The sequence below is a fragment of the Pelophylax lessonae genome (assembly GCF_965119305.1).
Source record: "Pelophylax lessonae genome assembly, chromosome: 4".
NCBI classification, from domain to species: Eukaryota; Metazoa; Chordata; class Amphibia; order Anura; family Ranidae; genus Pelophylax; species Pelophylax lessonae.
The window spans coordinates 279,271,770-279,286,784 of NC_138771.1; the positions used below are offsets into that span (position 1 = coordinate 279,271,770).

At 45.4% G+C, this 15,015-nt stretch overlaps 1 protein-coding gene across 4 annotated transcripts in view; it reads left to right on the forward strand.

Moving 5' to 3' along the window:
- The window catches only part of ATP2B1 (ATPase plasma membrane Ca2+ transporting 1), a 369,470-nt gene that overhangs the window by 124,567 nt on the left and 229,888 nt on the right, over positions 1-15,015 (forward strand). For all 4 annotated transcript variants that reach the window (XM_082254546.1, XM_082254548.1, XM_082254545.1 and 1 more), the window contains exon 3: positions 10,676-10,873. In XM_082254546.1, coding sequence (XP_082110672.1) covers positions 10,676-10,873 — 198 coding nt within the window. The remainder of the gene's footprint in view (positions 1-10,675; positions 10,874-15,015) is intronic.

Here is a 15,015-nt window from a genome sequence, read left to right on the forward strand (position 1 = left end):
ATATGTATATGTGTGTGTGTATATAATATATATATAATATATAATTTCGGCCACCGATGGACGTAGCTGCTGCTTTAAATCATAGACAGATGGGTAATTAGCCCCTCCCACTAGGAGTGACCAGGCTGAGCCAAAGGCTTTGACACGCCCATGGGGGGGCGGGGCCCTGGGTTATTACCTCTGGCCTCACCGTTGCATCTTCAGTTTTTAGCTGCCTGGTCTTAGGAGTGGCCAAACAGCGCCTTGCTGGGACCTTTTGTCCTAGCTCTGTTTTAAACGTCTTAAGGGGAACATTTTTTTTTATTTTTTGTTGCTGCTGACTCCAGTTCCTGTGGAATGCCGGCTGGGTTTGACTGGCTATATGAGAACCTTACTGTCTCCCAGTTTGTGCCAGCGAGCGCTTGCAGACTGTACGCCGCGCTGGGTCTCCATAGCGACTAAAGTCCAATGGACGGGGACTGGCCTGCCGGTGAAACACCCCGCCCGGACGCACACACCTGGCATGCCAGCGGTGCAGCGTGCCCCTTGGACGGCAGCGCCCTCACTGCGGTGCAGAGGCAGTCTGTCAGGATGGACGCCCGCCCTTAGCAGTGGGGTCCGGTAAGTACAGTCCCTCCCTCTGGTTAGAGGGCCTGGGGCGGACGTGGGCTCCTCCATAGGTGCGTAGGACCCCCGGGTACCCATACCTCCTACCACCCTCCTCCATGAGGGGTCACCTGGGACCTTCCCCCTCCTACCCTGACCTCTCCCTACCCTGGGCTCCTGGACCCCTGGGACACTTTTTTAGTGGGGGTCCCCTATGTAGATTGCCTCAGGCGCTATACCCGGGTAGTGGAGGGGGGTACATGGTTGCTCCTCGTACTGCTACCTTGCAGTGGCCTGCAGCCTTAACAGGTCTCAGCAGCCTGCCTCGGTATCCCCATCACTGTAATGCCGGTGGCCATTTTGCTGGAGCCGGAGACAAGACCGCACAGGAGCTTCTGGCTCTTGTGGGCGTGGGCATTTCCTTCTACCTTCTCCATGCTGCTGATGGACCTTGCTGTGTTCTACATGTGGTAACTACTCTAGAGGAGTTTAATTACCCTGGCCTTCACCTTTTCATCTTCAGAGGGGTTTCAGGCCTTTAGGGGGCTTATCCCCGGGAGTAGTGCTGCATGCATTGCGACCGCCTCTTAAAGGCGCAGTGCATGCCGGTAGCGGCGGACTTGCTGGGATCTGTGGTGCCTTTGTAACCTCACTTAGCCTCAGGGGCGTTAATTGGCGATTGGGCATAGATTGCTCCCTCTTAGGCCATTGCTCCTGTTTTCAGGAGAAGCTTCTGTTTAACCCCTTGCAGTGCAAGTTCCAGGTTTCCCCCGTTTCCCTGTCTGCTCTTTACATTCTTACTGTGCAATCCTACTGTTTGGCCATATGTCTAAAATGTCTAAAATGGATTCCCCAAGTTTGCCTGCGACCCCCAATGTATCGTTGGGGGCGCTTCTGAGGCTCATGATGTGACTTTATGGTCTGTGATGCAAGAAATGTCCAGAAAAAATGGACTAAGTTATTGTGGCACATTCGCCTGTCTTATCTCAGACCTCAGATTCTGAGGCCGATATGGTCGCCGGGGACGCAGACCCCCTTTTTGGAGGATGTGTCCCTGCATTCAGACTTTTCTGACACGGAAGAGAATGTTTTCACACCTGCCTTGGCACAGGAGAAGGTGCTGGTAGATGCTTTGATATCTTCAGTTAAAAATCACAGATGCGATTTCTAAATCGCAAGGAGCCTTGGTATCCTTTGGATCCCTCAGGGCAAAGAAATTGGCCAAGGTTTTCCCTTTTCCCGAAGTATTCTTAACTAGCGGCGGCGTTATCTTGCCGCTCTCCTTATCTTGTAATACACGGGGATAAGGTAGTGTTATGGCCTAAGCCGTAGTTTCTTCCTATGGTGGTTTCAGACTTCCATATTGCTTCCATCACTCTGTCTGAAACCTTCACATCCTAAGAAAATTGCCTTGCATTGCTTGGATGTGGTTCGGGCGATACGGGTGTATCTGGAGACGGAGTCCTTTTTTAAGTCGGACTCTCCGTTTGTGAATATGGATGGACCCCGTAAGGGTCAGGCTGCGTCTGCGGCGACCATCTCTCGATGGATCAGACAGACGGTGGTGAAGGCGTATTCTCTTAAGGGCAAGGTTCCTCCTTTCCCTGTCACGGCTCGCTCTACGTGGGCGTTGAATGCCTCTTGGGCTTTCCGCCATCAGGCGTCAGTGATGCAGGTTTGCAGGGCGGACATTTAGTTGTCTGTACATACGTTCACCAAGTTTTACATATGTTCACCAAGTTTTACATACGTTCAAGTTTTACAGAGTGGATGTGTTGGCATCCTCGGATGTGTCCTTTGGCCGCAAGGTTTTGCAGGCCGCCATTTAAGGCGCGGTCTACTTTTCCTTCTTCTTTATGGTTTTGCTACAATTGAGCCCCAGTTGTTGGTTGTTGGGCTCCATGTTATATAGTTGGCTATGTTAGCCGTGGGAATTGCATTTTTTTAAGTGTCCTTTCCCCACCCCTCAGTGGTTACTGCTTTTGGACGTCCCATCCGTCTATGATTTAAAGCAGCAGCTACATCCGTCGGTGGATGAAAGAGAAAATGGGATTTTTTACTTACTGTAAAATCCATTTCTGAGTCCGACGGCCGTAGGTCCCACCCCTCTTTTCTCTGAAGAGTTGGATTTTAGTTATTATTCACTGCTTGCAACTAAACTGAAGATGCAACAGTGAGGCCAGGGGTAATAACCCAGGAACCCTGTCCCCCTGGGTGCGTCAAAGCCTTTTGCTCAACCTGGTCACTCCTAGTGGGAGGGGCTCATTACCCATCCGTATATTTATTTAAAGCAGCAGCTACGTCCGGTAAGTAAAAAATACCATTTTCTTCAGAACTGAGAAGTACAAATCCTGAAAGCTGTTAAATTATTAGTGTTTTTAGTTTTCTTGCATTTTTTTTCCTTTGCAAAGCTGCATTTAAATTAAAGTGCTAAATACAGACTGTGCCGCTCTACCTGCCAAAGGGTTTGTTTGTCCAGTCGTGAGACTGACCTAGCTTTGCTAAGTAGTATATTTGGTTGGATGACACCACTTAATCGTTTTTGCTGCCACTGATGTTAAGCTTACATTGGTGGCAGCATGGGCTTTTAAACACTTTCCCAGCTGCTATAGCAGGTAGCACTAAGGTTTTGACAAATGTAAACTAATGGGCCATACACACTAGAAGATTTTCTGAAGACTTTCCTTCAGATTTACCTTTTCTATGCAGTGCAGGGGCCTGCCGGATTGCATACAAATTGAAAGTGTTTAGGTTTGACCTCATATTATATGGTTTTGGTAAATCTAAAGGAAAAAGTCTTCAGAAAATCTTAGTGTGTATGGCCCATTACTCTAAGCTTAAAATGTGGCAGAGAATAGGTTTAATCTATCTAACCCTGTAAAGAAGAAATCGCTACACCTGTTCTGCAGCTGCTCTGGTCCAATCGCAGACTGCTTCAGTGAGTTGGCGTGTGGAGGAGTGGCAGCCAATAATGGAGGCCCCATAGTAAGTCTATGGGTCACGTCACTTGTCAGGCATTTCAGTCATTGTCTATTCTCTCCTGCACACTAGGGCTGCAACTAATGATTTTAACTGCGTAGTTGGCAGATTTTTTTTTTTGCTTCGATTAATCGGATAATAACCTTAAAGTGTGGTGTATAATTTATTTAATATGTAAAGTGAAAAAGGGCAATTTATTCTTAAATATCCATATGCAGTGGTAAATATAAATAGCCAACTATATGGTTAGGGAGCAAAATCGCTAATCCACTCAGAATAACAGACAGAAGAGAGATCCTGCATATACTATTAGAGGTTGAATGTGTAAAATTTCAGATCACATTTAAAGAAAAAAAGATTTTCAGACAGAATTGTAATACATTATGTATGACAGACTCCGTCATAGGCAGGTAGGTGGCTTGATAAAAGCTACCTACGCCTTCTGTCACTTATGCTGGCCATACAAAAACAATCTTCTTCGTTTGTTCGATTTTCTAATTGTTAGTGGTTGAAAAGGATCATCGATTTCACCCCACTGTGATGGGAAAATCGAAGGAGCAGAATAAAAAAAAAACTTCTTGGTCAAAGGAATTTTCAGACAGTGTATGTGGTTTCCGTTCAGAAATGACATTTATTTTAAAACTGTTAAAAGCAAGTGAAATTTTCAAAATAGATTCTTTTATTCAGCGACTGTACAAAGATTTTTCGTATGAATATTCTTTTCGGAAAATCGGTGTATGGCCAGCATTAGACTCTGTTCACACCTATGCAGTTTGCTTTTGATCCGTTTCTACAGTGCTTTCTGCTGTGCATTTTGCATTTTTGCACACGTGATTTTGTTGCAATTTGCATTCTTTATGCTTTATTTTGGGCAATCTGTTGTTGGGCGGATTAAAGAAAAAATCCATGGCAAAAATCCATGGCAAAAATCCAAAAAAAAAAATCCATGGCAAAAATGCACTACATACTTTAATGCAGCTTCTCCATTGAAGTCTGTCGAACAAAAAAGCACAGTTTAGTGTTGAAAACAAGTTCTTGACCCTTTCCAACTGTACAGTGGTTGAAAAAAGCATAGATGTGAAGGTGTCCCAAAGAAAACCATGTTAAATGAACTGTAGTGCATTTCTGCAACAAAGAAACGCATAGGTGTGAACCGGGCCTAGGTCGTTTAGTGGCAGCAGCATGCTTTTCTTTGTATCAACTGTCATAATGGGGTTAAAAAAAACTAAAATTAGCTTTTTATAGTACAAAAAGAGCAGATAATCGCCAATCTGTTGGCACTGTATAAATCCTGTATGTCTAGAGGCAATATGAAAATGCATTTGTGAATGATTCTTATTGGATAAATAGAATAAGGATGGCACAATATAGGAAAAGATTTTTTTTTTTTTTTTTGGTTGGCTAAATATTGCAAATTTTGTCATATTTGCACTAATATAGTTGATAGGCAGCATGTGTGGGTCAGGGTTGTTCCTTTTTTGCTCTTCTGTAGCAGTAGTGACTTAGAGGTTAAAGCGGAGTTCCACCCTGGTTATACATTTTTTTACAAAAATACCCCCGGGACAGTCAGGGCTAGCACATTCCACAATGGCTAGCCTCTGATCTGTCCCGGGTTGCACTCACCTTTCAGGAGATATACTTACCTTGAAATTGTCTTCTCCAGCGCTGCCATCTCAGGTGTGGGCAGCTTGAAGCCAGCACGATCCTCTTCCGCGTCCTCTTCGGTCCTCTTCCTCCTTCTTCGGTCCCACGATGCACTGCACCGGCCCCGACGTCAGTTCCGGGTCGCGCGCGTCATCCCTCCACAGCTTCTGGGCATGCCCAGAAGCTGTTTAGAAGGGAATGACGCGCGCGCCCCGGAACTGACGTCGGGGCCGGTGCAGGCGCAATGATTCCTGGGAGCGATGACGTTCAGCTCCCAGGAATCATTGCAAAATCCAGGAAGTGACGAATCGCCGTGGCCGCCGAGGGGAGGAAGAAGGAAGTAAGGTGAGTATATTTTCTCTAAAAGGTAAGTGAAAAAAAAAAAAAAATTGCGATTATCCATTTGTTTTTCAGGTGACCGGGAGCGAGAAGATGGAGGTAAGTATAAATTTCGGGTGGAACTCCGCTTTAAACTGAGCAGCCAAGCATGCATTACACACTACTAAAGAATGAAAGAATCCTGTACAGGCGATCCCTGGGTTACAAACAAGATAGGGACTGTAGTTTTGTAAAGTCGGAATTGTTTGTAAGTCGGAACAGGTAATTTTTTTTAAGTTTAGCTCCAGCTAAAAGAATATTTTTTTTATTGTTTTTGGATTGCATAGGGAAGAGTTAACACCCCTGTACCATTTGTTTTGCTGTCTACCTCTGTTCAGAAGATTTCACCTCCCTTTCTGTCCCTATGACAATTGGATTTTGAAAATTTTGGGTTGTTGAAGCAAGGATTAGTGATAAAGCTTCAGTGGAGACACCTTTTTCCTATGAGAACTTACAGGAGTGAATTTCAATTCCGAAGGGTTGATTTCTCCTCACTTCCTATTCTCTCCCTCTGTAAGTAGGAGTCATTTGTAAGTCAGATTTTTGTAACCCGGGGACTGCCTGTATTTGGTTTAGTTGGAAAAATTCTATACCAATTATAAAAACATGTAAATTTTTCACAAACGTAAGGCTCCATTCACACTAACGCGACTTGTCAGCCTGACAACTCGCGGTCCATTGACTGCTACAGGACCCGCTCTAATAGGAGCGACACAAGTCGCTCCAACTTAGAAAAAGGGTCCTGTACTACTTCGGGCGACCTCTGAGCGACTTGCATAGACATTCATTATATGAAGTCTGTGCAAGTCGCGGTGCACGGGACTTCACAAGTCACCCCCGAAGTAGTACAGAGTCTTGCCGCTGCAGTGTCAATGCGGGCTTAATTGTTCAATGTTGTTTGTATGTGAAATATGACATGGATATTACCACTGACACCAATACAGTGATCAGTGCTAATATTATGCACTGTGCTAACAGCACTGTCTGGGAAGAGGTTAATATCTAGGGAGATCAAGGGGTGTGCCTAACAAAGTTTACTCTGTGTACTCTGTTCTGTTTTTAGTAAGCAATATGTCGGGCTTTAACTCTCTGCTTTGCAGGGACAAAATGGCACATTGCTGTTGTCTGTAGAGAGCCCTATGTTCTGATCAGCTGGTGCCTGCCAGAAAATCATTGGCGGGGACCCACTGATCGGCTTATGCAGTAGCTAATGACAGTGCTGCTGGGGCTGCATGCGTGACCCCCCTACCTGACAATGCAAATCAAGTATATTTGTGATCCTGCGCATCCCAGCCACCCTGTAGCACTTGGCAAGTGGTAAGCAAAAACAAAAAAAAAATGAAAAAATTAGCAAAACATAGGTTTCAAATGGTAAAGCTGACCTAGTATGATGAGCAATTTTGGGAACCAGAGGCTTTTAGTGCACAGCATTTCTCTCTCTAAAGCTGGCCATACATGGATAGAAAATTGTTTGGAAAAGCCATTTTTTTTTTTTTTTACCAAAATATGTCATGTTGCAATTTTTTGTGCATAATTGAACGATTTTCTAAACATTAGTAGGGAAATCGTTCATAAATAGTTTGAAAAAATGTACAGCGCCTGTGCATTGATCGACAAAACATTTATCATTTTATGTTAACGTTCGATAATGTGGGAAAACCATTCGATACAACGATGGCATTTAGGTCATTCCAACTCTATTTTTTTCCCAACGTTTTTCTATCCATGTATGGCCAGCTTAACACAACCACTTTGAAGAGACTGTAGATCTAAAATACCCTACTGCAGGTATTAAGTGCAGACACTGTGTGCAGTCTGCCCTATAGAGATCTTACTCAAAGGTGCCAAAATGCCACGTTTTTAGGCATTCAGGTGTGTTATTTTTTTTTTTTTTTTTTTAATATCTAAATTCAGCTTATTCATTTCAGATTGCCTGTACATATTTGTAAACTAGTGACACATTTAGATTGGTGTAAAAAAGTAGACCTGTTACTGGTCATTATTTGACGTGAGTACATGCAGCTATGTGCATAAGTCACGCCTCCCCCATAATGCATTGTTGGAGCTAGCATAATTTTTACATGTAAAAGTGTGTAGACCCTGACTCTATAGACAATACTCACATTTTTTGGGCCATTTTTACAGTCTCATTAAGGCAGGGGTGGGGAACCTTTTTTCTGCCAAGGGCCATTTGGGTATTTATAAAATCATTCGGGGGCCATACAAAATGATCAACTTAAAAATGTGCCTATTATATTTGGTCAAACATTTAATTAACTCACCCCTAATGTGATGGCTGCAACTGCTACTCTTTGGTGAGATGTGTGATGTTAGCTGGTATTGATGATGTTGCTACTCGCACCTGGTTTTCCAGGTTTGCGTCAGTCAGTCTGGAGCGCAGTTGACTTTGTGGTGGTAAGTTTTGAAAAGTACTGCTGGCTGGTACTGCTGGCTGGTACTGCTGTACTGTGCTGTGGGTACTGCTGACTTAGGCTGGTACTGCTGACTCAGACTGGTACTGTGCTGTAGGTACTGCTGGCTGGTACTGCTGGCTCAGGCTGGTACTGCTGGATGTTACTGTGCTGTGGGTACTGCTGGCTTAGGCTGGTACTGCTGGATGTTACTGTGCTGTGGGTACTGCTGGCTGGTACTGCTGGCTCAGGCTGGTACTACTGGCTAGTACTGCTGGCTCTGGTCAGTACTGCTGGCTGGTATTGCTGTGGGTACTGCTGGCTGGTATTGCTGTGGGTACTGCTGGCTGGTATTGCTGTGGGTACTGCTGGCTGGTATTGCGCTGTGGGTACTGCTGGCTGGTATTGCGCTGTGGGTAATGTTGGCTTGTACTGCGCTGTGGGTAATGTTGGCTGGTACTGCGCTGTTGGTAATGCTGGCTGGTACTGCGCTGTAGGTAATGCTGGCTGGTACTGCGCTGTAGGTAATGCTGGCTGGTACTGCGCTGTAGGTAATGCTGGCTGGTACTGCGCTGTAGGTAATGCTGGCTGGTACTGCGCTGTAGGTAATGCTGGCTGGTACTGCGCTGTAGGTAATGCTGGCTGGTACTGCGCTGTAGGTAATGCTGGCTGGTACTGCGCTGTAGGTAATGCTGGCTGGTACTGCGCTGTAGGTAATGCTGGCTGGTACTGCGCTGTAGGTAATGCTGGCTGGTACTGCGCTGTAGGTAATGCTGGCTGGTACTGCGCTGTAGGTAATGCTGGCTGGTACTGCGCTGTAGGTAATGCTGGCTGGTACTGCGCTGTAGGTAATGCTGGCTGGTACTGCGCTGTAGGTAATGCTGGCTGGTACTGCGCTGTAGGTAATGCTGGCTGGTACTGCGCTGTAGGTAATGCTGGCTGGTACTGCGCTGTAGGTAATGCTGGCTGGTACTGCTGTGAGTCCGGCTGGTACTGCTGAGTCCGGCTGGTACTGCTGTGAGTCCGGCTGGTACTGCTGTGAGTCCGGCTGGTACTGCTGTGAGTCCGACTGGTACTGCTGTGAGTCCGGCTGGTACTGGCTGGTACTGCCGGCCAGCAGCGGCGCCGCACTGGAGGAAGAGGCGAGGTTTCCTGTATTGGTCACAGGCGGAGTGCATTTGATATCACTCTGCCTGTGACTCAACTCAAGACTGTCAGAACGGAGCCAGAACTATACGTTCTGACAGATCAGAGAGACAGACTCAGCTGTACGGGGGGGGGCGGACCAAATGACTTTGAGGGTCGCATACGGCCCCCGGGCCGTAGGTTCCCCAACCCTGCTTTAAGGGCATTAATTTGTCCCAGAGGTTTTCTGTGTTGCAAAAATAATCTGTCAACAGTAAAGCCTGGTACATACTATCAGCTTTTTTTTCTTTTTTCATTCAACTCAGCATGTTGAACAAAAAAAAAAAATGGCTGCTTGGGTCAGACCCGCTGTACTATCTATCCAACGCTAGTACAGTGGTCTTCACCGGTGAACTGTTTTGTTCTGATAGGGGGACTATGTTGGCCAGTTTTTTATTGAACCAGCCAATGTCGCCCTACATTTGGCCTGTTTGTAGGGAGCTTAAGTCAACAGTACAGACTTTTTTTTTTGGTTTATGCTACCAGTTCTCATTCCAAGGTGTCTCCAGCAAATATAGATTGTATGGGGGATATCTAATCATTCTGGTGCAGTGCATTAAAAAAATGTAAGCGCTACTTTGGAATTTTAGTCTGTTGAGCAGACCATTCAAATGAATAGGCTACACTAAATCGGCAACACTGTTGCAGATAAATTGATGTGCACTGATCCTTTGGTGTCCTAAAGTTGGCATAAAAACCCATAAAGCATAAAAAATAAAACCCATTCTGACCATACTTTTTTTTTTTTTTTTTTGTCTGGAGTGAAACGGTTATTTCCTTTTAACAGTGTTAATTCAGCTGAAAATGCATACAAAATGGTCTGTTGTCTGGTTTTATGTTTTCCTTTGTCATGCACTGAGCAATCTAGTTTTCCTTTTTTAAAGCCAGGTTCTACTTTTGTATGTGCTCTTCCCTGGTGACTGCACAGTGAGGGGATAGCGACCTAAATCTCAACCTTTTTTATAATCCTTCCACGTTCATTTAGTTTTAAATAAAGATGAACTAGTTAATGTCTTGTAACAGTCAGTATGTTCCCCCGGCTAAAATTAATTTTTAAATAGGCCCATTCTGATTTAAAGAATAGTGGCTTTGCTGTCTTCACACAATACCTTTTTTGAGTTGCTGACCCAGAACAAACTTTTGGTCATTTAGAGCAAACAGATTTTTGTACTTGTTCTGGCTCAGTGGTTCAAAATATTGAATCCTTTAAGGTTAGTGTAAACCGGGAAAGTAGCATTTTCAAAATGAGAGCTCAAATTTAGCCTGTTTTTTCTATATACATATTTAAAAAAAAAAAAAAAAAGTAGAAATGACTATTTTTATTTTTTAATTTTCAAGTTAAATACAGTAACATTTTATTACATGAAGATGTAGTGTTATGTTTTAGATAAGCATATTATATTGTGTTCACATAACGTGTTTAAATTTTGCCATGTGAAGATACTGGGTTTTAAAATTGTGTCCAATTTATATTTTTCTCTTTTCTAATGCAGGTTTGAGTGGAAATCTGGCAGACCTTGAACGGAGGCAAGAAGTATTTGGAAAGAATCTTATACCTCCTAAAAAGCCAAAAACTTTTCTTCAGTTAGTATGGGAAGCATTACAGGATGTAACATTAATTATTCTAGAAATAGCAGCCATAATATCTTTAGGCCTTTCTTTTTACCGACCTCCTGGTGGAAATAATGAATGTAAGTATTGATGTTTGTTCTTTCTTGCGGCCTTCATCCTGTTTAAAAACAAAGCTAGAGACGCCTGGAATTTTTTTTTACCTTTTCTGTCAGTAGCTCTAGGTTATTTAATGTGCATATGCCCCTTATGTCATTTACAGGAGTATTTTAGCGTTCAGTGGCTTAAAAAAAAAAAAAAAAATGCCTGCTTTGAAAGTGCAATTCATCAGTGTAATTTAGCCCATACGCTAGTAAACGTATAATAATGACAGGAATAGATACTGAATGCTAGAATGCATTGACACTCAAAGCCATATGTACATAAGGCTCGGTTTCCACTAGTGCGACTTGCGGTGCGACTTGACACATGTCAAGTCGCACAGCAAGTCAAAACCCATTGTTTTCAATGGGGCACGTTTCCACTGCCGCGGCTTCAGTTGCCGCGACCTCAAAAGTAAATCGTGTACTACTTTTTGAGCGCGACTTCCCTCTATATATGAGGGACAAGTCTAACTGAAGCCGTGGTTTACTTTTGCTACGAAGTCGTGCTAGAAGTAGCACGACTTCGTAGCCGCACTAGTGGAAACCGAGGCTAAACATGTCTACATCATTGCTCTGCCAATAGGATACAGTTATACAGGTAGTATACCTATTCACTGGTAGAAACACCACAATATATGTATAAATTTGTGTGCTTTCTCAATTTTTTTTTTCTATGTGATTGAAGATACGGACAGTACCCTACCCATCCCTTAATTGGCTATATTGATGTAAACCAGCTTTATGATGTTCGAGGTTACTTTTTTTTTCCCCCTTGGAAAAGGGGGGTAAAAAAAGCGTATCAACATATACCGCATTAGGGGCATTTCTTTTCTGCCAAGTCCTGGCAGAAGAAATGCCGCATATTTGGAACTTGCACGGGGGCTTAACCGGATTAAGGTTCCAATTGATAAAGGCTATACTTGTGTACAGAATTTTACTGCTGAATTAGGGGGGAAGGGGGTGTAAATATTGTAAATTATTACTATAAAGCCTCTTATCGTGTGTTTTTGTTTTAATAAAAATAAAGTAGATGTGCTTTTCGGATATTATTTGGCCCCTTGCAAATTTAGTCCACTCTATTTGGCCCACTGTTGAATTTGATTTGTCTGTCTAGACTATGTGAGGTAAAGTTGCTAACAGTATTGCACAATCAAGAATATGAAGTAACATAGCCATTTACTGCATGCTTTTACATCTGTAATCTGAAAGTGTGTGTATCCAAAATGTATTTTCTCTATCGTTCATCGACAGACGCAGCCTCATCTCCATGAGCTGAGTGGGTTATGCTCAGCTCATGGAGATGCTGGGACTCCAGAGTTTTTTTTTATTTGTTTTAAGAATATTTTACTTTTATTTCTCTTTACTCGCTTGCTAGCTAGTGTTCAGGGAAGAATTTTCCTGGTGATCTGCACGCAATGATGCCGGCTGGGGCTTCGCATTGGATATTCTAGATCCTTATGGTCCCCCCAGTCTGGCCTACGAGCATGAGCAGGTTATAGTTCTGACCTAGGCTTAGCCACGATGGTCCCCCTTTTACGGAGGGGGACGAGCCTGCGAGCTGATGCCTCGCTGGGACGTGACGACCTGGAACACCCTGAGTCGCAGCGTACCCCTCGGCTGCAGCACCCCCACTTCGGGTGGGAGGCAGTCTGCCCGGAGCGGAGTCCACCCGGTCCATGGCATGGTGAGTAAATGTACCCCCCTTGCCCCTGCTGGCCTTGGGGGCATGTGGGCCCTCCCCTGGGGATAATAGAATTTGTGCCTTGCTGGTACCTGTTGTGGTTCCTGAGGCCTTCATCTGTCGGCCCCTAGCCGCATGGTTCGTTGTGGGTGCTGCCATCTTAAGTGTGGGCAATGTGATTTCCCCCCCCCCCCCCCCTTAGACTTGTATGTGGCAGCCATTTTCCCTGTAGCTTCCTATTGTTTTGTATGGGCATCCATCTTCGTGTAGCCCTGGTGCTATACTCAGCAGTGTAACCTTATTCAGGCAACATCACTTCCTGTGTAGTAATTTCCTGCTGCTGTGCCGAGGTCACTTCCTGCCTTTCTTTCCATGTTGCTTAAGGATTCAGGACGGTTTGTCTGAGGTGGTACAGTACTTGGGGTCCCTGCGGGCATATCCTTGCACTTTCTGCTGTCAGTTTGTTTTAAAGGGGTTCCCTGCAGACCGTGGCGATCGGCACTCTTAAACTGACAGTACATCGTTTTTTGAAAATTGCAATCTGGAGTCCCAAACTGTGCAATCGCCCTCAGACCCACTCTGTGCTACTCCCGGACAGTCCATATTGCAGTCGCTGGCTGCGATTTCAGCAGCCCTGGAAAACCTGGCGACTAAAGTTGATTTAGTCCTGAAAAAGGTTGATAGCCGAAAATGGCCTCTGCCTTCTCCTTTTTATGGAGGTGTCTTCTGATTCAGAGGCTGATGGGGTTGCCCCGGACGCCCCCATACCTGAGGGGTCGCTGTCTCCACAGTCAGATGGTGAAGAGGACCTATCTTCAGCTGCAGCATGGGAACATGCCTTGGTGGAAGCCCTGATTTATTTCAGTGCGGGATACTTTAAAATTTGCTGATGAGCCCATGCCAGCAGGGACGCGGGTGGCTTTTGGCTCTCAGAAGTCTCTAAAAGCTAACGGGGTTTTCCCTTGTCCCGACACCTTTCACGATATTGTGAATGACCAATGGCGGCACGGTAAGCACATGTTAGTGGTGCCTAAACGCTGGTACCCTTTTGCTGAAAAGGTCTCCAACTGTTGGACGATGCCAAAGGTCTCCAACTGTTGGAGGATGTAGACATCCTGTTTCCAAATTGAACGAGTCTACCCTTGTGCCTGTGGAAGACTCCCCAGTTTTTACAGATCAAATGGACAGGTGGGTGGAATCCCTTTCCCGCCATCTTCATGTGCTGGCGGGTTGAATTTTGAAACCATTTTTTGTGTCTGTTAGTGTCAGACGGTGACGGAATGGATTAGGGGTTTGTGGGAGTCCTTGGACCTTGAGATTGCTCATCCGGAACAGCTGGAACTGTTGGACCAGGTGATCCAGGCTCTGGTGTTCCTGTATGATGCGTCTATGGATGCGGCTCCCCTGGTGGCCAGGGTCTCGGCCGTGGGCATTGTTTTAAGACGCATGGTTTGTTTGAAGAGCTGGTTGGTTGGCCAAGCTTCTAAGACTTAGCTGATCTCCCTTTTCTAGGAGATCGGTAGTTTGGCGACTCTTTGGATGAGTTAATCAAGGGTCTGACTGGCGGGAAGAGTACTCTTCTTCCTCAATCCTCCAAGGGTAAGACACCCTGTACTAAGTGGGGTCTCTCCTTTTCTGCTCATAAACTGTTTTTTTGTGCCTCCAGGGCGCAAGAAAAAGGTAAGCCCTTAAGAACTTCTGGAGGAGCTAAGAAGTCCTGGGGCAAGCCGAAGGCCAGCCAGTCCAGGGCAGCAAACAAGTCCTCTTCAGCATGAAGGGGCGCCCTCACCCGTATTGGGTGGGGGGACGTCTGCGCTTCTTTCAGGACCCCTGGACTTCTTCATTCAGGACGATTTGGTTGGCGAAATGATTCGCTCCGGGTAGAAGATCAAATTCTGGTCCCGGCCAGGGTACAGGTTCTTTCAGTCTAATCTGCACCTGTCTCCGGAGCGTTTGAAGGATCTGCGGGAGGCTGTGCGAGGTCTCCTGGCTCAAGGGGTGATTGTGTCAGTTCCTCAACAGGAACGCTCTCAAGGTTTCTATTTAAACCTGTTCACTGTGCCCAGAAAGGAGGGCAAGGTGCGTCCTATCCTGGACCTCAAGGCTTTGAGGCACTTTGTTGCGGGTGCAGAAGTTTTGAATGGATTCTATTCGGTCGGTGGTGGCATCTTTGAATCAGGGATTTCCTGGCTTCCATTGATCTCAGATGCACATCTCCACGTCCGCATAATCGAGGGACATCAGCAACTTCTCCACGTTGTGGTGGCAGAGGAACACTTTCAATTTGTGGCGTTACCCTTTGGTCTCGCCTCGGCTCCCAGAGTTTACCAAGGTCCTGGTCCCCATGCTGGCCTTGTTAACGTCGGCGAGGTATCTCCTTTGTGGGATATCTGGACGATCTTCTGTTGCATGCAGTCTCCCATTCGGATCTGCTGGACAA